Source organism: Molothrus aeneus, chromosome 8, assembly GCF_037042795.1.
Source record: "Molothrus aeneus isolate 106 chromosome 8, BPBGC_Maene_1.0, whole genome shotgun sequence".
NCBI classification, from domain to species: Eukaryota; Metazoa; Chordata; class Aves; order Passeriformes; family Icteridae; genus Molothrus; species Molothrus aeneus.
Window position 1 is genome coordinate 25408070 of NC_089653.1, and position 23379 is coordinate 25431448.

At 39.5% G+C, this 23379-nt stretch overlaps 1 protein-coding gene across 4 annotated transcripts in view; it reads right to left on the reverse strand.

The window, feature by feature from the left end:
• The window catches only part of SORCS1 (sortilin related VPS10 domain containing receptor 1), a 257959-nt gene that overhangs the window by 79011 nt on the left and 155569 nt on the right, over positions 1 to 23379 (reverse strand). For all 4 annotated transcript variants that reach the window (XM_066554121.1, XM_066554122.1, XM_066554120.1 and 1 more), the window contains exon 5: positions 10140 to 10213. In XM_066554121.1, the coding sequence (XP_066410218.1) occupies positions 10140 to 10213 (74 nt within the window). The remainder of the gene's footprint in view (positions 1 to 10139; positions 10214 to 23379) is intronic.

Sequence of the window (23379 nt, forward strand, 5' to 3'; positions counted from 1 at the left end):
GCTCAACAGCTGATAAACCAAGCACCCTACAAAGAACAGATCAACAACATTCTGGGACCCACCCCCTCTGCTACTGACTTCTCTTAGAAATCTCTCTAAGAATAAACAATAGTCCCAAATTTACCATTCCCTATTCTGAGCAACTTCTGTTCTCTATGCTGGCAGTGCTTTCTTCTCATATTTCTCAAATCCATTCTTCCCTTTCAGCATCTACTCTCAAAGACCAAACACTCATATACCCACAAACTTTTCTTCTTGCCTCAGTCTATGTTTTCACTTTGTGGTAAAATGCCAGCATGTCCTTTGTCCGTCCCTTTAATCTCAGGCTTTCTGTAATACTCCCAGAAACTTAAGGACACCAGGGATATCCTTGCAACGCTTTCTGTTGAATGGTGCCTATTGTATTTTTGTGATTAACTTTAAGTGTTTTGTGGGTATAATTGTCTGGATGTTTTGAAAAAAGAAAAAGGAAAAGAAAAAGAAAAAAAAAATCTTTTGGGAAAAGGAGGATTTAGAAAAGCCAAAGAGAGTGCAAGGCAGTAACCCCACTGCCTTTACACTGAAGATGCTTACATTTTGAAAAATTTAGGACCCCCACGGTCCTATTACAAAGTTGCTTCCTAAAATTTTAATCACTATCAAGCCTGCTAAGTAGTTATCTGCACTTGAGAGCCTCACAAATCGATACCACTGGCTGCAGCACAGTAATTGCTCTGAATGCAGATTCTACATCCACCGTGAGAAGCGGCACAGAGAAAAGACCCCAAATCATCCCCTGGTTTGGAACTAGGCTGAACTAAACAAAAGCAGCCTGGCACTGCCCATTGCACAGTAAATGCTAGTTGGCATATTTCTGTAGTGACCAACCCCTTGCCATCTTCTCTGTCTGAAACATTTCTAAAACCTTGGCTTCCTTGGCCCGTCAGCTCCTCTGAGCCAAGAAAATTCAATAGAGACCCTGTTATCCTGGGGTTTCCACCTCTTGTATCTTTTTTCACTTCTAGGGACAAAAGCAATTGTTTATGGATGCTGGGAACTCATGAGGCTTGCAATGCAGTCAGACCACTCAGAACTGCAAAAAGGCATCATTGTAAAGAAAGCAAAAGCTTCTACTTGCTGCACCTAATTTCAAACTACCATTTTTTCATAAACAATGAACTCAAAATACCAGACAATAAGGGCTGCATCTCAAGGATTTGTGCATTCTGGAAAGCAGCTTTGGGTGCCTTTGGTTTTGGATGCTTGACTTCAGACACAGACACACTGTATCTGGGACTATATACACAAGAAACTCAATGGCAATCTTTTCATATGTATTTCTTGTATCATACATGCTCACAGCAGCCAAGATCAAACATCTTTTAAGACAGGCAGTAGCAGACATTGTTATTTTACAGAATCTTTGATGCAAATGGCCCAGAATGCCAAATGCTACCATGTCCTTTTCATAGACAGAACCAGTGAGAATGTCCCTCATTCTTTATATGGACACAGAGGCTTTATGCAGCTTTTCCATGTCTCAGAGGAAGTGACCAAATGCAGAATTGGGACTCCTGTGAGCATACCTCACCTGCTTTGGGGGTAAGCAGGTATGACTTGTTCATGCAGGAAAGGCTGGCAGACAAATGACATAACAGCCTGTTTCCACTGAGGTGGATGGAATGAGATCCAAACAGTTCTGGCCATTTTGAGACTATCAGTGCTGAGTGGGAGTAGCTCAGATGTGGCTGCAGTGCAATGCCAAACAGAAAAGTGGCACTGCTTGGAAAATCCAGTTTGACTACTCAGCATGAAAAATGCTCATGTGCCTCAGCTGCATTCCACAGATGGCTTTGTTCTTAACAGGCTGTATATCTAAGATGCCTCCTGACCCTCAGCAATTCCTCTTCCTAGTCCCAATTTCAGCAAATCTCCATCTCCACATACACTGCATTACACAGAAAGACTAACTAGCTGCAACAGTCATGTGGAAGAGGGAATGTACTCCTAGAGATTCTTATGCCAAAGTTGTCCTATGAGCATAAATATTCTAACAAGCTTTATCCTGTCACAATAAAGCCATAAAGTTGCTTTGTTCAGCACATGATAATGGCTTTGTAATTCAATTATTGGTAGAATTTGCCTTTAGGGATTTATCTTCCTTTAGCCTCAGCACTCATGCGAATCCCTTATCGTAAATCTTGCCAATGCAAAACCAGCTCCTCCACTGCCTCTGGACATATCCTGTCACTTCATGTTAAAAAATTGACACCTTCCTCCAGCTCAGTGAATGGCAGGTTTTTGGTTTTGTTTTAAAGGACAGAATAAAAACAACAACAACAGTGGATGATGCTCATGTTGTCCACGGCAGCATCAATTTTTTGGTCCCACTGATGTTTCTATAACACTAAATTCTAATTGTCATTCATAAAAATAGTAACATGTAGCACTGAACAGGGAGTTTTTTGTCCAAAGATACAAAAGCACTTGACAATCAACCTTTAAGTAACCTTCCCTGCATGGTACTGATTTGTTCAAGACCTATGGAAAAGTACAAGACAAGAAGACCAAGTTAGGAATAGGGGCTGAGGAAAATTTTTGTTCTCAGCTTTATAGATAAACTTCACTGATTAGTCAAGAGCACAGGGGCCTCATTGATTTGACCAAGATCACAGAGTTGCTATGTGGCAGAGACAAAAATAGAGCCTGAGAGTCCTCCAGGCTCCTTTTTCTTTTACTACTATATTGACTCCATGAGGACTTTGCAGATACTCTCTGTTCCTTTTTTTGCTTGCAGAGGTCAGTGAATCTGCCCCAGGGAGCTTAGTGTGGGAGGCAATTCTTGGGGTTTCTTTAGTTCAGTCCCTATTATGTGAAATTTCACAGATTTTACTATTCCTGGAACATACTTTAAAGACTGCTTTTCAGCTCTAACATCTCCTAACCACATCCTCCTGACATGTTTTAGAAACATGGACAGATTCCAGATAGGCATAAATCAGCAATTCATTTCTTTACATCTGGCTAATAAATCTCCCTGACCATAATTTAATTAGTTTTTCCCTGCTACATCTCTATTCTTTCCCACATAGTACAATCACATGAAATGATACAATTTGGTGCAATTCAACTGGCAGCCACTGGGCCGAATCCATGCTATGGTTTGCTTTAGTCAGTTTGTCACCCTTTCTTCAGAAGTGATAGAAAACAGCAGTGCAGTGAGAAAAGCCCAACTTCTCCTAATTGTGCCACCTCACAGCCCTGACCCAGAAAAGCAGGTGGCTGTTGCTGCTAACACTGAAATAGGTGAGTAGGTAACTGGGAGTAGTGGTGAGACTTTCAGGCTATGGGGAGTCACTTTTACTCTCACCATCCACCACTTTTTAGAGCCCTAGTGCATAATGACCCACACCCTTCCACACTCTGCTGTCTACATACCCCACAGCTTTGAGGGCAGCACCAAAGGAAGCCTTCTCCCCTGCTGCTGTGCCAGCTCTCTGTGGGATGCTCCAGAGAGGAAACTTAGCTAAAACTCTGAGATAGATGGATGCAAATTCTCAGGAGGCAGCTGCCTATTGCTGGTAACATAGGGTGGGAGGAATGTCTTAAAACGAGGATCTAAACTAAGTGGATAAAATTCAGTTAACCAGGACTAGATCCTGATTTTAACATAGCCCTTCAATCCTCTATCTCTTTTTCATATATTGCAGGAAACTTAAGACTTCAAGCTGGTTTGAAATGAAAGGAGGAGGAAACTACCCTCTAGTTACAGCCTCTGAGCTCCCCTCCTTGATATCATGAACCTACCTGATTTACAGCTTCTCTGCAGGTACAGCTAATAGGATCACAATTTCCTACTGTGTTAAGACCATATCTCTCCCACCTTATAGTGCTGTGGCCCAGTCAGGCAGCTCTGGAGGAGGCCAGCAAGTCATGTAGAGCGGGAGGGGAAAGTAACACAATGTGCTGCTCATTAAACATACAAGAGAACACAGCAGTGCAACCTTCTGACACAGAGCTAGACAAATCCACACCTGATTTACCTGTGCACTGCTTCACCTTCTCAAGGTCTGTCCTTTACAGAGAAAGCAGCTGCTTATTCCAATGCCTGCTGCAGACTGGCAGGTTCCAGGGTCCTGCACAGCACTGCAGGCTCCTGTCACTGGTCAGCCCCCAAATCGAGATTTTGAACATGGTGAATGGATGCCTGCCTGCTTCTGCAGAACAGTAATAAGGGAAAGTGATGATGTAGAAAAGCTGAAGCTCATGGGAGTCTGTACTCCTTTATAAAGTATCTCTGGATGATTTTTTAAGAAATAGCTGCTGAATTGGGAAAACTAAAACACACCAACCAGACGCATCAACCAGACTGGGCCCCAAAAGGCTTAATCAGATGAGCATTTACTTCATTCACACCTGCTGAAAACTGTCGTGGGTTTCTCTGGCATGTTCCCATAACCACCATATTTAAGCTATGAAAAAACATTTTAAATTAAATTTCTTCCCTTCAACTCACTGAATAAGGCTTGTGTGTTAGATCAAGTGGATGATTTTCTGGACAGGCTGTCACAATGCACTTTGATTGGCATCTTTCCCATCCACTTCCAGCAGTTGCCCTGCAGTGATTAAAAGGTCTTGTTCAGCCATACACAGCATCATTTGTAAACAGCCCAGGCACTGAGGCATTTAAATTGCCTCAGCCCACCTGGGTGGGCGTGCAAATCTCACCAAGCCAAGCACTGACAGAAACACTGGGACAGTGCACCCAGCTTGCTCCAAGTGCTTGAATATAATGAAGTTTTTAACAGGGCTTTGACACCTTATCCCCTTGATTTTCAGCTCTTTCAGCTGCTCCAGTGAACACAGTCAGAGCCTTTAAAATACAGTCTCCAGCCTCCTCTGAAAAAGAAAATATATATACTCTATAATTATACTGTGAAGATGAACTTTCTTTGCTAGTACTCATAAAAGAAACACAAATATAGCCCTATCTACTTATCTGTCCTCCCAGCTGCTTACAGGCTTTTCTCCCTTTCAGTGTGTGTGCATATTTTGTATTATTTGATGGAAAGGTTTGGTTGGCTTACTATTTTACAGTGTTTGCCTCCATTTTCTTCTGCTCATACTCAGAAAAACATAAGAGGAGACCTAGCAACGCCTCTTACCAAACTGACATATCTCCTTTCATTTCTTCAAGGAATCATTAACATTGTGGACATGCGATGCTACTGGAAATCATAAATCATGTGGGTTGGAGTGGATCCTAAAGATCATCTCTAGTTCCAGTTCTCCTGCCACAGGCAGGGACACCCTCCACAAATCAGGCTGCTCAAAGCCCCATCCAACTTGGCCCTCAACACTTCCAACTTCCACAGCGTCTCTGGGCAACCTGCGCCAATGCCCCACCACCCCAAAAATAAAGAATTTCCTCCCAATATTTAATCTAGACCTGCTCTTTTTCAGCTTGAAGCCATTACCCCATTTTATCACTCCATGCCCTTGGCAAAAGACCCTCTCCAGCTCTCTTGTAGCCCTTTTCAGGCACTGGAAGGTGCTCTAAGGTCTCCCCAGAGCCTTCTCATCTCCAGACTGAATATCTCCAGGCCTCTCAGCCTCACAGGAGAGGTGCTCCAGCCCTCCTGTTATTACAGCCTTCCAATCTTCTTGAAGGAAGGAGTGCTATTATTTTTGTATTTCTCCTACTTGCTTGTCTGGGTGCAACACTCAAGTAGAAAATAAAATCAATACCACTGGTAGAGATAATGATTGTAATCTGATGACCTAATTTACTGGTTGGGCTTTTCTATTGTTCATTTTATGTTAGTTTTTAGGACACTTTTATTATTTGATTTTATTTCTTTCTTCCCCCTCCAAGTTTCTCAAGGTTAAGTTTTGATTATAATTAGATGAGAATCTTTTCAGAAAAACATCTCATTTTGTTAAAAACTATTACATTTTGACAAATTTTAATGACATTTTTTACTTTTTTTTTTTACTTTTTTTTTTTTTTTTGGCCCAGCTCTAATGACTTACTGACTTTAGGGAAATAATTTCTGGTGGAAGGCATGACTTGATCTGAGGACCAGAATAAAAACCTGGCTTTTAATGACCAACAAATTTATATTTTGGCCATACAGGACAATATGCACTTTGAGCAGTTTTACTGCAACTACTGGCCATGGACGTTTGGATTTGCAAGTCACAAAGTATCACTACTGAACTTTGACTAGATGACTGAACCACTCTAAAAAATGAAGAAAAAAGCAACCCAGTGCAACTGGTTCACCACTTGTGTTCACATTTATATTCACTACAAACCAGCATCTACACCAGCAAAATTTTCCAAAAATCACCAAGTATCACAAAAATAAACCCAGAAGTATTTAAATAAAGCATTTTTAGCCAACTCTTTTAACCAGGATCTACTGCATTCTCTTTCCCTAATGCCAACTACATTAGTAAACACTGTGCTATCAGCAATAATCCATGTATATCAACTTGTTTCTGTATTACACTGCTGAATTAATATTGCTTAGAATACTCCTTCCTAGTAATTAGGGTATTTTCACAGAGCACACAGTTCCAGAATTACAAAGTACTTTGATAACTTCCATGCATTTTTCTGTCACAGTACATTGAACAGCAAAATCTCAAGAAGCTATTGGAAAAATAATAACAAACATGAAAATTGTTGATAGAGTACAGAACTGCTGTGTCACTGCATGCACTGCCTGTATGCAGTGTGGATTCTTCCAAGTCTCCACCTGACACACCATATGTGGTTGACTCTCTGAGGGGAGTACATTTTCTTCAGTACACCACTTCCACATCCCTAGATTATGCAAACAGATATGTGAGATACCCAAATTACAGAAATTATTAGAGGTGTCAGTCAGAGCAGCCCATCACTAAAGCCTGCCCAGCCACAAGTGTGTCCTAACAATATTTTAATGAGGTAGAAAATTACAGATCTCTTTTTCCAACATTTGTTTTATTTTGGTTTTTGATGGACGTTTTTAAGCCAAGAAGTCTCCAGTCACCTCTCATTTTAAAGGTTTGACTTCATTTGCTCATCTCCCACCTGACATCTCCTTTCACAGAGTGGCACTACACCTCTTTCATCACACATGTGGATGTCAGGGCATCACTTGGAGCTCCAGGTGGAAGAATGAAAAGGGGGAACAGAAGAGCTTTGAATAAAACACATTCTATTTTCATATTAATGTCTCCTCTTTATGAAACAGAGGATGAAAGAATAAAAAGTACATGTGGCCTATAAGGAACTGAGTTGTGTCTACAGAGTGTTTGCTCAGAGTTATGTAGTAAGCATCATCAGACTGTTTTTCTTCAGGGGTTTAAATTTCTCAGGAGTGGTAGGAGGAAGAGGTATTTCACAAAGCAGCCAAAAATAAGCAAATAAAGAAGAAAATTCTCTTGGCAACAGATACAAGAAATGCAGCTGTAAAAGACACTATAGCTTCTCTGGCAGTGTTTGCAGGTAGAGCCTTCTCAAGACTAAAACTAGCAATCTCAGTGGAGTTTATTCACAGGACTTTTGAGTGACCCAAAAGCTATTTACAAGACAACATGACAAGCTAAAATGGCAATGAAAATATCAGTGAGCAATGAGGAAAATGCATTTTTTTTCCTTTCATCAACCATTCAAACCCATGTAAAAGTCTTTAAAGTCTTCCAGGTGCACCTTCCCTGTGAAAACAAGCAGCGTAACTAAACGCAGCCTCAGGAAGGCCTGATGCCAGAGGCCTTGCTTTGTGTCTTCCAATTTTAGAGAAGTCCTAGTTTAGAGAGTACTGGAAATAATCTGTACAAAAGTTACTCCTCAGCCTTCCTCAGATATCAGAATATTTCCCTCATTCTCTGCCCAGTACAGCTGTGTCCTGGTTGATCCCTTCAAAGCCATTTGATTTCAATAAAGCACCAGGAACAGGAGAGAGTATCCCCACACTCTGCTTTAAGTTGTGACTTCAGGACATTTTACTTCACTATTTATTTCTGCTCGTAAGAATAAGTGAAGTCAGTCTTCTCACTTTTCAGGTTGATTACACTCTACATACAAGCCAAAATACACAATAATAAATTAAAACAGCCCAGCCAATAACAAATCGCAGGGCACTGAGCAAGGCTTTACCCAACTTGTATACCAGCACTGGCTACAGAGATGGTGCTGCAGAAATCTGGATTTCAACTGAGCTTCAGGCATTCTCTTAGGCCCCAGTTCCCTTTTGCCAACTGTGACCAAGCCTGGAGTGCAAAGGGCTTCCCTTCTGATTCAGCATTTCAGTGCTGCTGGATCCTCAATACCTGGCTGCACAGAATGGAAACGCATATTAAAGCTCAGTGCTGCTCTCTGTGGTGCTCTCAATCACACAGGCACAGCTGCTTTCTGCTGTGGATGTGTCTGAAGACTGACATTGTCCATAGAATTGCAGCTGAAATTATTCTTTTGTCCTAGGGTCATTATGATTGTCATTATTACGCCAGAATGAGATGCAACAGCGTCTCCACAAGTTGTATTATTCTCACTTTTGACAGCAAAAGTACAGTCTAGCTTACACTGAGGTGTGTTATGCAAGGGGCATTCTGTTCAAGGTGAAAATACAGGCTTGCATTTTCATGCTTTGTGAATGGCTGTAGGGAAATTGGATGGGTGGTTGGAACATTTTTTCATCTTTTAACTTGCTGTTTGTCTTTGAAGCTCCAAGCCTAGGTTCTCTTATTTGTTAGGTTCTAAGAGGCCCTCAAATTTGAGCTCCACAGAAAGGGAAAATTATAACTTCTTCATTTTTCTTATTGCAGGCATCCATCAGCTCATTTCACAAAAAAACAGAACTGTAAGCAATGACAGGAAACCTCAAAAGGCTTGGAGTACTATACAGGACATGGGGGTCCAGGAACAGGGACAGTCCTTTCAGTCCATTCCTCTGAGCCACTTGAGCAATTACAATTTTGTTGGATGTCTCAATGACAAGGCAACCAGATTTCTATGACTTTCTGCTTTTATTAGCCCAGAAAAAAACAGAAGATTTATAGAGCTCTGTGTTTGCATCTGACATTTTGAGACCCTGTTAGGAGTCCTACAGGAAAGAAATATTGATAAAAACACACTTGTGACTATCTATACAGACACTCCTACAGCAATGAATTTAAGTTAAAAATGGAATTTAGCTTGCATTAGTTTCAGCTAATACAGGTTCTGAGAAAGGATTAAAAAGCAGAAGCAGCAAACAAAATCTCTGGTCTATCCTTTGCAGTCCAAATATAAATTCAACTTTAGAAGTAAATTTGACCTAGAGGTCTTCCTTCTTTTATAAATTAAAAGAAAATATTTGACTGAACCACTCATGAATCTTGCTATGTTCAAAACCTGTGGGTTTGACATAAATTTATAGTTTAGAAACTACCATGACCGTCTCATTTTAATCATTGGTTCAGCTCCTCCCAATTTCAAGATCTCTATTTTACCAAAAGCTTCTCTTCTAAAGGAATATTCACAGGACACAAGGCCATTTCTGCTCACATGCAGACTAATGCCTCCATAAGGAATTGATGAAAAGTCCCACAGATTTACACCAAAACACAAGAAAACCTTAGATTTGATTTGGACTATATAAACATGTTTGCAGGGGGAAAAAAAGTTCGGTGTCTTCTTCATCTCTCAGCTTTCTTTTCCATGAGAGTCAAAGTTACTCTGATTTCAGTCTAGAGGATATATGCTCACTTTCAAGGGCTAAGCAGGTCTAACAGTAATTAAAAACACAACATCAGCCACTAGAGCATGTCTGTCTGTGGCAGAAATGCTGGTGTCCTCCAAGACTTCAGGCTTTGTCCCTTAAATGTAGCAGGACCAGACTGAACTGATTTGGGATGGGAGAACTGAACTCATTCTCCCACCCAAATCAATGCTTTGTTCAGACTATTATTCAGCATATTTCAGTTCTGCATGACTCTTAGATCAAAGACCCACTATTCCAATGTTGTATAAACACATAATGCCCCTTTCATACCAGTTCTAAATTAATGTCAACAAATCAGCAGTGCAGACTGTATTCAGTCACATTGCCTTCAAGACTTCATTCCAGCACCTCTGCGTGTGTGGGGAAGTTGTGTCAAGGGAATCAGGAAGAGGATTTTGCTCTTACCAGTAGAACCTGTTGGGTGTAACTCCCTCATGAAGAAGCAGCCATCTTCTGCCAAACTCCACAGAACTGAATAACTGTGGACAAAACAAACAGTCATGAATCACAGTGAAACACAAAGATGCCAGAGAAATTAACCTGAAAAACCCTTTACCACTTTTGAGACAGTGACTTGGACTTCTATTCGTCTCAGTCTTGAAGAGACACACCTGGGAGAGCTGAAACATGTCTGTGGTACCTTTTATTGGCATAGAGAATACTGGGATGTGTGATATGGGACACAACTGGTATTACCTGAGGGATCACTTTATAGGTAAACCCAGCAACCTGCCCTGAATGAAAATACATCATCCAGTTGCCTTCCTCAATATTACGTTCCAAAGAACATTGTTTTTCCATTTGCAGTGCCATCCTTAGGAAGTTTTGTCAATCTGGCACCAAAAAATGTTCTAACATGTCTGGACCTCCCTTGCAGGACTGGATGAGTTGAAACAGAACAAGTTACTTGTTCCAAAGAAATAGTGTGTGATCCTCCCTCTGCTCTTGTCCTTCTCCTGCCAACAACGTGACACCTTCTCCTTGTGTGGTTACGCAAACAATATCCAAATACATCAATCATTTCAGGAAATCTTCCAATGAGAAATACCAAACCAGCCTGAGAAAGGTCAGCAAAAAAGGCACGTTACAGGTATTATAAATCCTCTGTCATATCTTTGTGGAATGATATACAAATGTTACTATTACAGAGCACTTACCAACAGCTGCTCTCCCTAAGTGCTGCCATCAAGTAATTCTCAGAAGGCCAGTAGAGGGAAGGATCACTTGGGTTCTGTTATTTCTTTTGCTTAATTTAGCTTCAAGTTTATCATGTGGAAGGACTGAGAGGCAGTCAGCCCCACACTTTTCTTGCAGATTCATCCTGTTTCCCTTCCTTTCTTTGCTTGGTAGACTTGGTCAGTCCCCTTTTCTGGCAAGGCAGATGTTGGACATTGTTTTTTGAACTATTATCTCTCTTTTCATGACATCTCTTAAAGGATTTTGCATAAAATGCAGATGATCTGAATCTTTATGCCAAATTTTTTTGGAACATGAAGTGGCTGTGGATTGGTAGGAAAGACAGATGTCTTTGAGATTACTCAAAGAAAAAATGATGAATTAAAAGCTTTGTGTTCATCAAAAAGATGATTTGAATGTATTTTAAGAATTATGAGACTGGGATATAAAAAAAAATTGAGATCTACTTATTTGGATATTGATTCCAATATCCATACCTTTCCTATGTTAAAAACTTTTAAGAACATGGAGAAACTAATTGAAATAGCTTTTAAGTAAAGAGTAGACTGGCATATATTAAAATTTATTTGAAATATTAAAGCTAAAAATTCACCTCTTTCCTCTCCCCTTCTCTTGAACACTGTCAAAGAAGAGAGAGGGAAGAAGGTGGAGGGGACAGAAGATAACAAGAGTAAGAAGAGGGAACAACAGTTTAGTTCTGTGGCTAGAAGAGCATCCAATTTTAAAATTTCAGTGAGTCTTATTTTTCCTTAAGTAGAAGATTATAGATCCATTTTTATTTGAAACTTTAGGAAACACTAACTATAACAAAGGAACACCTTTCTTTTTGGAAATTATATAAAATCTTTTAGAACATTGAACAACCACTTTTTGAAGTGATTTAAGGTCCTCTATTCAAGAACTTTACCACTACAGGAAGCATTTTCCCTCCCTCATACTCAAAATCCATTTCTAGACCTTTTTTTATAATTGCAGCAAATATAAACATGACAACAATTGCTATTATCTATTATCTCGCTGATGTCAAAGTTTTTCTTTTCATGGTAGTTTCTTCTGTGCTAAGTACTGTCTTTGACATACAGTAATTTAAGTTTCAATAAAGCTCATCTGATCCTTTAATTAAGAACAGGGAACAATCCAAACTCAGCAAATACCTCTGTATTTCCAGACCAGGGATAAACAGGATGCAAGCTTTCCAGGGACACTGATGTTCCCACAGCTGAAGTCATTTTATTGAATCTGGCTTTCCTACTTTTTATCTCTCACTCTTACTCCTCTTTGGTTTCCCTGAACACAACTAGTAAGTTGTTATTCCCTAATAAGCAGGTTATTCCCTCTCTGAATTTGCTGGTGACAGTAACGGTGCTCAGAATGAATTAATCACAGCCTGATGTGATACTCCCCCTCCCTCTTTCTCTGTGCTGGTGTAGCACCTTCCTCCCCTCCTGCAGTCCCACTGCTTGACAGCCCTGGTGCCACAGCTTGCCTCTGGCTCCTCTAGCACAGCTCTTCCTCCAGAGGGGTCTTTGCCTGGAGCATCCTTCAACTCCCCCACGAGAACAGAGGCTGTGATGCTGCAGAGCACCCAGACAGCCCTGCTTTCTCCTGATCTGTGCCCTGAGATTCAGGGCACATGATTCAGGCAAAAATTTGGAGAAATGCAACAGTTGCTAAGTCTGTTTCAAAGGTAGGAAATGGATCCAGCAATTCTACTGTCAGGGCTGGACTGTTTAAATTAGAAGCCAGTGCCCAGTGAGCTGGAGTCAGCATGTGAGAAAAGGCAACAGCTCTCAAAGGGAAACATCAGCTCCCTGGGAGCCCATATCCAAAGCTCTCATTGTCTTTGATAAGACACTTTTATAACCAGACATAAGAAGGGTTTTCATCCTCTGCCATTATCTCAGCACCAGCTTTGGCCTTTACTGACTCACAGCAGCACAAGCAGCACTAATATATCTTTAGCAAAGAGGGAATTCCCCACCTTATGGATGACCACCCCACCTCCCCCCCAAAAAAATTACAGTAAGGATTTTTTTAGATATTTTATTCTAAGTATCATTAATTTTTAAACCTAGTTAATTCAGTTGTACTGGAAAAAAAGAAGTCTTTGAAGGCTATGTTTCTGTCAAGTATCGGTTATGATCCAGCTGGGATTATTTTTCCCCTTTTAGCAACTGTAGTGTTTGAATGGATATTTTTTAAACCCAGCATGGCATTTTGCTCTTGTTACAAAATCCCTCTCTCTCCTGGGACTTCTTGTGATAGCCTTGTGCATGCAGTCCCTTCAAAGATGACATTTTGTTTTCTTTGGCAAGAACTGCTGTCTGATGACAATTTGCATTATTAGAATGAAGTCAGAGAATGTTTTTTGCTGCACTTATTTTTCAAGCACAGATAGAAAACGAACCTATTACAATTTTATTGTATGTTTTCATCTGAGGGCCAAGCTGACATTTCTGTTTTCATGGAGACAAAACTGTTATGAAGTACAAATCTTGTATTGATCTCTCAGATTTGACTCTTGTTCATCGGGGAATAATTCTCTTCTTGCTTCTTCTCCTCTACATTTATTTTTCTGTGTAATATGCAGATTGTGTAACAACCATTAAATAGTCTGGGTTTGCTTTGTTTTGCTTTTTTAAATCTTAATATTCCGTGAAGTAGAAACCTACCACCTACCACCTCATTTATATAAGAGAAAAGAAATGCAAAGGAAAAGAAAAGAAAAGGCTGTTCTGAGGTTACAAACACCTTCTGAGGCTGAGCAGGGATTCAAATAAACCCTTTGAATGGTGAGACAATTCCCCAGCCCTCTCACAACACGACCCCACTGTCTCTGGGAGTAGGGAAAGCTGACATCTGACAACTGAACTTCTTTCCTTATCTACAGCAGGCATGATATGATACTCCCCCTCCCTCTTTTTTGTTTCCCAGCCTGTATGAGAAGCCCAAGAGCTGCTCTTGGGTATGTATTTTATAGGGATAGTGTAAGCTTCACCTTGAAATGCTCTGGGATATCCAGGTAACAGCAGCATACAGTTGCCATGTATTATTCTTTTCCCCTTCTCATTTCCCAATCTTTCCAGCACCAACTTCAGACTTGACTAATTTTTTATTTTGCATTTCACAGTATAAAAAACCCAAGTAAATTCTATAAAATATAAGGAGAAAACGTGTTTTGTTTCCAAAATTTTCCATTAAGAATAACTGAGTTTTATTTGACCCACCCATTCTGATATAACACCATCTAAAGGGTCATTATGCCAGTCAAGACCTACCATCCACCCTTAATGTTTTCAACAGATTACTTTTCCTAGCCAAAGCTGTTATGTGAGAAATGTCTTGTGCCTCCATCTTCACTTTAGTGCCTTTACAGATTGATGCAGATACAACTGACCCTGAGTGTCCATGATGTTTCATCATTCAGCATTTAAAATAATTGGAATAAATATTTGATTCTGATGCTCCTCCACATACAGATTTTGAATCATGTGGCAGTTCCATGTGCTTCCTATGCTGATGAGGATATTAAATTTTAGACAATGATTTAATCTCATGTAAGAAAAAATATGCACATAGAAATTCAAAACCTGGCTAAATAAAGGGTGATTTAAATTGTGTGTTGGAAGTGACATTAGGGAAATACTTTGAGAAAATCAGTAGTTCCTATTATTTCTCTTTTACTTTAGAGATTTCCCCTAAACATTTTATAATGGAATACAGCATGGAGTCTGAGTTGACTGGGTTTACCAATTTTGGTCTAAGGTTCAAAAACAAAAAGGCTCTTTCTCTCATCTCCAGTTTCTGTGCACTCTCAACTCATTCTCCCTGGACACAAATCAGAGCAAAAAATATCAATCTACACTACATTATTGACCGAAAAAAACCCAGATGCAAATGGAAAACTAGCTCAGAACAGCTTTGAAAGCACTGGGTTTGATTCAAATTCACCTCTAATTCCATGAGAAGGTTTCTACTAGTCACAGCTCCTGGTACTTTCTTCACCTATGCTGACTTCCTGACTCTTACACTTTCTTGTGTTTCTATGAGATAATTAATGTTATTCATGCTGTTTCCCCCTTACCCCTTCACACACCATTTATTCACATACAAAAATCCTCCAAACACCAGTGCACCTTAGCCACACATTGGTGAACCATATAAATATTTTGAGAGATCTTTCTTTCCCTCAAATTTCAAATTCCCCAGGGAATGCAACATCCCAAAAGCAGTTTAGCTTTAACTATAAACATAACAGAGTCCAACTGGATAAAGATAATTTTTTTTCTGAAGATGCAACAACACTATTTGAAATACATGCCAGCAAGTCCTTCTTCTCATTCATTTATGCAGATTAAATTTTATATTGCTGGTAAATTGTACTGTACCACTACTACTTTTACTACTACTAAAAATGCAGGTGCATTTGAAGAAATTCTAGTTTTCTAAAAGGTTTCAGTCATCGTTCTCATTGTTCATAAGAGCATTTTTCAAGTATTATTAAACTGTGAAACACCATATTTTGAACTGATCTAAAATTTCAGGAAAGCAAAGAGCAGTAGGGAAGGCATCATGTGGATTGCTGCAATTTGGTGATGCACTTCTCCAATTTAAATCTCTCTTGCATTTCTTTTGCTTTCTATACAGTCTGCAGAAGAAAAGGGGTTAGTGCATCAGAGAAGGACTTCAGATTGAACATGTTTATATAGGCATGGTCTTTTACACCCCTCTGCCCCTGACTCTATCTGTTGGGTGAAAAATTATCACAGTGGGAGAGAAGTTTCTGGAGTGGCAAAAGAGACATCTCAAAATAGGAATGAAATTGAATGAACAGGGATTTGGATGGACACATGCTCCCCACATGCATCCAGTGAAGCTTACTTGGGTATCAAACAAAGTACACTGCATTTAAAGAAATTGCTGCACAGGACATTTCTTCTTCAGAGCAGCCAAAGGTTGGGAGGCATGCTGCTATTCCCTGAATCAGACAATGGACTGGGTTCTTCTCTTCTAAACTGCATTTAAAAGAACAGTATGTTTTGTATAAAAAAGAACCTGAAATCATGCATGATATTTCTTTCCTAAAATAAAACATACAGAAATGTGCTACAGGGCTGATACTCATTTACTTCCCTGATCTCTGATCTATTTCTAAGTTCCACTGTTAAGAAGCTTAAATATCCTTGAAGCAATAAAGTTCACAGGATGCTGCATAGACTTTGAACATTTTAAGTTGCAGGCAATGCATTAATCACACACGCAGAACCATCAATAAGGTTACCCAATAATTGGTGCTTATTGAATGCTGATGGAAACACATCAGAGTGATAAAGCTGTCAGATACCTGCTTCACAGCCCATTCAAACACCAGTGATGGCTGTAGCTCTGCAGCTGCTTTTGCTGATGAACCACATGCTACTGCCATGCAGAGATGTTTGGTTTGGTCCTAACACAACAATTGCTTTTGTGAATCTTCAGCACATCAAAGCATCCTGAAGATGACCCTCAGCTTTCTTCCCACCTGTCCCTCAATAACTCCTCACAGACTGTCAGCTATGAGCCACATCAGCCAGTATTCTGATTTTGTGGCAGTTTGCAAGCAACTGCATTAGGATGATGTCCCCATTTCATTCAGCTCACATGCTAAAAAAGCAACAGGAAACACATTTTTTACCAGGAGGTATTTAAAGGACTCGACTGGCATATATATTTTAAAGACAGAAGGAGCCTCTAACATCATCAGTGTGTTCTCCTCCCAACAGATGCTGCACCATCTTTACCACTAACTCAAGCAGTAGAGAGAATTATTCAGGCCAACAACTGATGGCTGAACTAGATTGTATCATTTGGAAAGACACCCAATCTCAAGTCCAAGGGATGATGAATTTACCACTCCACTTAATATGTTGTCCTCAAGGTTAAATCCCTTCTCTACTAAGAAATACTATCTCTGTTACAGACAACAGGATACCCAGCAGTTGCTTTCTGCTGTGTTGTAAATTTACTAAGTAGATTCATAATTGCTTAGATAACTGCAATAAATAAGCACATTTTTGTTTAAAAAGTGCACCGTATTTGAATGAGAACAGAAGAGAAAAGGCTTACTACAGGAGAATTTAGGGCAAAGTGTCAGAATTTTCATGCACACATGCACAGCTTTAAATTTAAAAATAAATTATTGTTCATCATTTGCATTAGATTAAAACCTACGGCTTCGAGTGAATGTAGTGTTGACAGGCACTTTGTATAATAAGAAACTGGAGACATTTTGGAGATTACACTCAACCAAATGACAGAGACAGAGAAAGAGAAGACAGAGGTGACTCATGTACAGAAGCTGCTCAACACCACAGAGTTCAGCAGCACACCCAGCAAAATGGAGTACTTGTCTTTATTCCTAATCCAGTGAACCATCCAACTCTGATGGAATGGAAAAAGTCTTTTTTTTTCATAGAAGTAGGAAAAGTGGAGTTATATAGAACACAGAAAATCTTGCAGAGAAGTAACAGATCTACCCTTAACTAAAGTATGTATGTATCCAGGATCCAAAACCAGAAAAAGAACAAGTCCTCTAAGGGTACAGAGGGCTGATGTTTATACAGATGGATAAGCAAGGATATATTGATTTGCCTAAAGATGAGTGAGTCAGTGGTGAAGAGCACAGTGATTACTGCTTGAAAGTCTTTCCTTCTGATTCACTGATCACACTCCTGGCCCAGAAATCTAACTTCCACTGGGCTCTGCTAGTTGATTATATTATTTTTTTTTTGTCTTTATTATTAGTGTAGGAAACAACATTAGAGATTCCTATCACTTTTAATTCCATTCTTTATTTTAAATTGTTACCCCAGCACGTTATGCTTAGTGAGGTCTGTAGAAGACAGATGGGTACTCTAGGAAACTATATTTTTCAGTACACTTTCTACACTGGCTTATGGCCAATTTAAAAAGGAAAGGGGGAAAAAAAGAAGATACCACCTGGCATCATTATTCTTCTTTTGATGTCCCTTTCTTGCTTATTTTCAGAATGCTGGCTTTTCAATTTGCTTAGAGACAGCAAGGGATATTTGCAAAGGGTTGTGTGCAAGATGTGTTGTCACCCATGATGCCTAACAGGTATCTGTGCTTCCAGTCCTCACACACAGCCCTAGCTACACACGAGGGGATTTGTGTGCATCACGTGCTTAAAAACACAACCACATGGAATGCTTTAAAAACAGGGAGCAGCAGTCACAAGGCTTTCTTTCCTGAGGAAAGCTCTATGCATCCCTCACACAAGTGCTGATAACCCAGAAGAGATATCTAAGATCAAGCAGGAAGTGCAACGCTGTAAAAGCTGGGGCAAACAACTTTTAATATGGAAATTACTTGTTACTCTTTCCATCTTCAACCATGTGCATCAAAGAGTACCAGGTCTGCTGAAAAACTGGCTTGGATTATTGGTGGTGCCCCAAATATTAACACAAAAAGTGCAGACTGTTGCAGGAGTGGTGCCACAGAGAAAGGGGGAGTTATTCACACAGGCTAATGTTAGCTTTATGCAAACTAGTTCCCTGGTTGTGTCCACAGTCTGTCAAAAGAGATAGACTTTTCCAGAGGATGATTCAAAGTGGCTAATGCTTACCACTCTAGAGAAGCTTTTTTTCCTCTCCATTAATTTTAGATGGGATTAGCCTCCCTCAGCTAACATTAGCCCAAGTGAATAGTCCTCTGAATTGTTGTCACTACTGCTGTCAGCAGTGTAGCAAAAGAAAAAAACAAAACACCATACCAAAAGGAGGTCACTCGATGGTAACAGGTTTTTGGGGTTTTTTGTTGGGTTTTGGGATGGGATTTTTTGGGTTTTTTGGGTTTTTTTTTGGGGGGGGGGGTTGTTTGTTTGTTTCAGTAGTTTTTGTTTGTTGTTGTTTTGTTGGTTCACTTGGTTTGTTTGGTTTGGTTTTTTTTTTTGCTTTTGTTTTTTACCTATGATGCAATTTCTGAGAAAATTAATCTAGATTTCATTGTCCCTTCTTGATTCTAAGTAAGAAATTACTGTTACCATTGAAACGGAGAGTGTGTAAATAGAAAAAGAATAATTTATGTTGAAAGGAACTCCTAGAGGTTCTGTGTGTGATCCTTTTCCAAGCAGATACCCCCTAAAAAGATCCTAATGCAGTGGAATGAAAGGTTTTAAAATTACAGAGTGCAATCAGAGTAGCCCATCACATCTTGAAGAGTGAATTCTGGCTACACCTATTGCAGATACTCTACTGTCAGACACAAGTATTAGACCAAAACACAGGGATAGATGGGGCTGAAGGTACTTTTAAGTGTTGGCCTGCTCTCTCACAGACATCCTGTGGCCATATGAATCTGTATCTCTTCTCTAAGTGGTTTCTCTGTCATCCCAGATATAAGAATACCTTTCTTTTCCACTTACATGCATGAGGAGTGGACATCCTTTAATGTAGAAAAATGAAGAAGATGATATGGTTTGATGTCAGAAGATATGCTGTCCCAAAAGTATCAGTATTCTGATTTGCCAAATTTCAACACTTTAGAAATACAGACAAGTATCAGTCCCTAATATTCATCTTCAGCATGATACACACAGTAAATAAAGGTAGGCAGATGGAACCAGTCATTTGGAAAAGACCAAAATGAATAAAGAAAGAAAAAAAAAACCAAAATATAAACCTCTTCATTTACTAGTGCTATGCTGACAGGGCTCCTTTAATTTGGGGTGCCTTTGCTTTTCAAGAGTTACTTTAAAATGGGAGTGAAGAAGCAACAACAATAACTCAGTTTTAAACCTGCTTTTCAGCCTCTATTGCTGCCTTTCAGTACTTGAGTGCCTTTGTGCATTTATTCCCGAGCTGGGCAATTACAACTCTGCATTTTGCCTGTCTGACTTGTGTTTCCCAATTTCACCTTTATTTCATCTCTCCAAATAGCTATGTTATTCCTGGCTGATTACTAACCACTCCTCTGTGTGCCTGACCCATCTGAATAGCAGAAGATGTCTCCACAAGAACTAGAGGCTCTTTTATTCCACGGTCTGATTACACAGCAAACCACTTTTGAAGATTACACAGTAATACATAAGTAATACTCCCATAAAATACAGCCCTTCATTCTACAAGCAAGCTGATTAAACTCATGAGAGCTTACATATACAAGACCTCCAAAAAGCCTTTGCCTCACAAGCACTGCTTTACCGTGTCTGGAGTTTCCTTCTGATTTGTAACTCCTTTATGCAGAAAATGGAGAAGCATGCAGTAGTTCTGCAATTATGTGGTAAGAATCAGCCAAGTAACAACTGTACTTTCAGCCAGAACAATTAATGCAATCATGAAGCAATTAGTGCAGGCAGCAGATGGTTTGCTGCTCTTTTTTTTTCTCAATACTGGCAGGAAAAAGCCATGACTGAATTAGGGACTGGTCTATCAGCAGTGGTAATTCAAGTCCACTGCCCAAGGCAGAGACAGGAGAAAGATATGTGAACAAAAGCAGCTAGGCCACTGAAGCTTAATGAGTTATTGTTCATCAGCTGAACCCCAGTAATTAACCACATTCACTCACAATCAAAACCCAAGAAACTGGGACATAAAATTACTTCAGCTAAAACAGATTTCCCTGCCATTGAGTAAACCCCTATTCAAATAAACAAGAAAAGGTCTGATCATAGTGATAGATTCAGTGGGCTGTGAAGAGATTGAGGGATGATTCTGTGTGACCCACTTACTGTTTATTACAACTTAGTAATGAGAAGCCTCCTCCACTGCTGGCTTTGCCCTCATCAATCCTTAATTGGATGGACAACTCCTGAGAACCAAAACAGTCCAGATCCAATGTGATTCCTGCCTCTCCAGCTCTTGCTCTATTCACCACCTCATTTTCCCCATCCGATTTGCTGCAAGGACACAATGCAAATGGATGACAACAATCAAATGGCTCCCTAGAAGGATGTAAAAGTGTTTTCTAGTTGATTATTACCTCCCTCTTGTCAACAGCAAAATTAAATGACTGCACCAATCCTAACTGGTCAAAATACAATTTACTCTTCCAAGTCGTCATCAAGAAAACCCTCACAACCTCTTCAGTCAGCAGCATCCAAGTTAGTGGCACCAAAATGTAAATTCCTGACCATGCAGATACATTTCCCTTGCCTCCTTGAGTGACTCTCAAGTCAGTATGTACACAGTGCCTGGAATCCAAGGAGTAATGGACTCTCTTCCCTTAAATACAGCCTTAGCACAGGATCAGGAAACAGCTAACAGCAGTGTCATTTGTTGCAAAGCACCCCTCAGCTCCCATTGCAATTATCTAAATACCTGCAGGACTTCTTAATTACTCTGAGAAAATTCTGCCTTTGGATACACAAACATGAAACCAATGGGAGTCATTTACACTTAGCCATAGGCTGAACTTGACCCTTAGTTCGAGTTACATTTAATTTAGTCCAAGCTGATTAATGCTCTCTGCCTGCTGGTTACCCTCTACAGTTCTTGGGCAAAGCTTGTCGAAGTCAGAAAATGTGTTCATTAGGCTTTAAAGTAGAAACCAGGTCTGTGACTCATACCCATTCAGTGTACTTTTAAAATTCTATTTTGGACTTAATTGGTACAGATCTACAGACTTTGTGCTACCTGATTTTTGTCTTGTAACTACAGTATTGAATTACCAACAGTTATTCAATTTGCTAATCAATTCCATAACAAAAAAATTTTATAATACAGCCTACATCCTTTCTCCCCAAACACCTCACACACATCCCATACACACAACTCCAACACCACCCCCATAAATTCATGTTAACACACAAACAGACCCTGTGTTCTTATATCCAGATTGTCTTTAAGGATTCTGTGGAAGAGTGGGCATTTCCTATGAAATAGTGATGATATACTGCTTGGTAGCCAGCAATCATAAATTAAATAAGCCTTAGCTGTATGGTCTCTAATTCAGAACTATTTCCTGACCAGACTGAATACCCTGGCAATTGAAATGAATTTTCTACCATATGCTACTTTTATTTGACAAAGCTCCCTCTGAAAGTTTCATTGATTTTCATGTAATAAATTTCCTGTTATTAAACACTGTAAGTTTCATTCCAATGGTCCTAAAAAGACATCAGAGACCAGCTTCTGTCTGTTTCATATCAGTCCAGAGAACTCAGCAGCTACAAGGGAAAGGAAACATTTTGGCCTTGTCTAATTACACACTGAACACAGAGAAATAATTTAATCTGCACATTCCTCTGAAATGAGTATAACTATAGCACACTCTACAAAATGCTGTGAGAGAGGTGAGTGAAAAGTAATGCATGCAACTGACTGTACAGAAAGAATTAGTAGGCAAGATGCATTTCTCAGTTGCAAAGGGTATTCAGCTACAGTCCTGGAAGGATTCTGGGCTTGAGTGTAAAGTGAAGGAAGAAAATATTCCAAAAATTTCAATACAATCATTTTGCAACCTTACCTACTTGCTCAGTTTCCTTATGCCTTTGTTTTCTCAGGCTTACTGTAATACCAAGCCTAATTTATGCAAAATGAAAATTAGTAGTTTAATTATTTTACAATTAATTTAACTACACAGATAGAAAATATCACAGATTTCAAACTTTTATGTTGATCCTTACATTAATGTATAACCTGAACAATTCAGCCAATAGTTAGCTTATCAATTATATTCACAGATTCTATTCTTACAGCATACACAAAACAAAAAGGAGACCACTAAATTACTTTGTGTAAAGGCCTATATGCTAAAAGTCAAGGTATTTCACTCTTTTACCCTTGCTGGGAGCTCAACAAACTCTTTTGGTCTTTTTCCAGGTTTATTCATAAAACTTTAAAACGTCAGGATGTGAAATCAGCGATTTCTCTGAGCAGTTTGCTCCAAAGGCTAGTTACTTTACAGCTGAGTTTATCTGCCACTGACTCCTAACCATCAATTTTTGTTGGAAGTTTTTATCACTAAATTGAAATGGTTTCTCCTATGATTTGTCTTCCCCCATAGAAACATTTATGTGCAACAATATAGTTTTCCTTCAATCTGCTTTTTTGTTGAACTAAACAGATTGAGGTCTATCAAATCCTTTGCCGTAAGAAAACTGACTTGTATTGATGTGTCTGATTCTCAAAAAATTCCAACAATGAGTTCTCCACAAAAAAGTCCTGTGTTAGGTTGGGCAGCAAAAAATGAAGGCAAATCTCACAGCATATTTATTTGGCTGATGGATTACCCATACTGAGGGAACTGGACTTCAAAGGAAATTGATTCAGTGCTACTTTTCCTCTTAGAAAATCAAAAACGACTTGAAAATATGCCAACCAGAGAGGAACAAGGAGTGTCTTATACTGTTCTTGGAGCTGATACTAAACTGGAGCAAAAGAATTGTCGAGTAAGAGGCCAAAAGCCTCATTAGAGGTTCGTGAAGGATCCTAGCTGTCTTCTCTGCCCA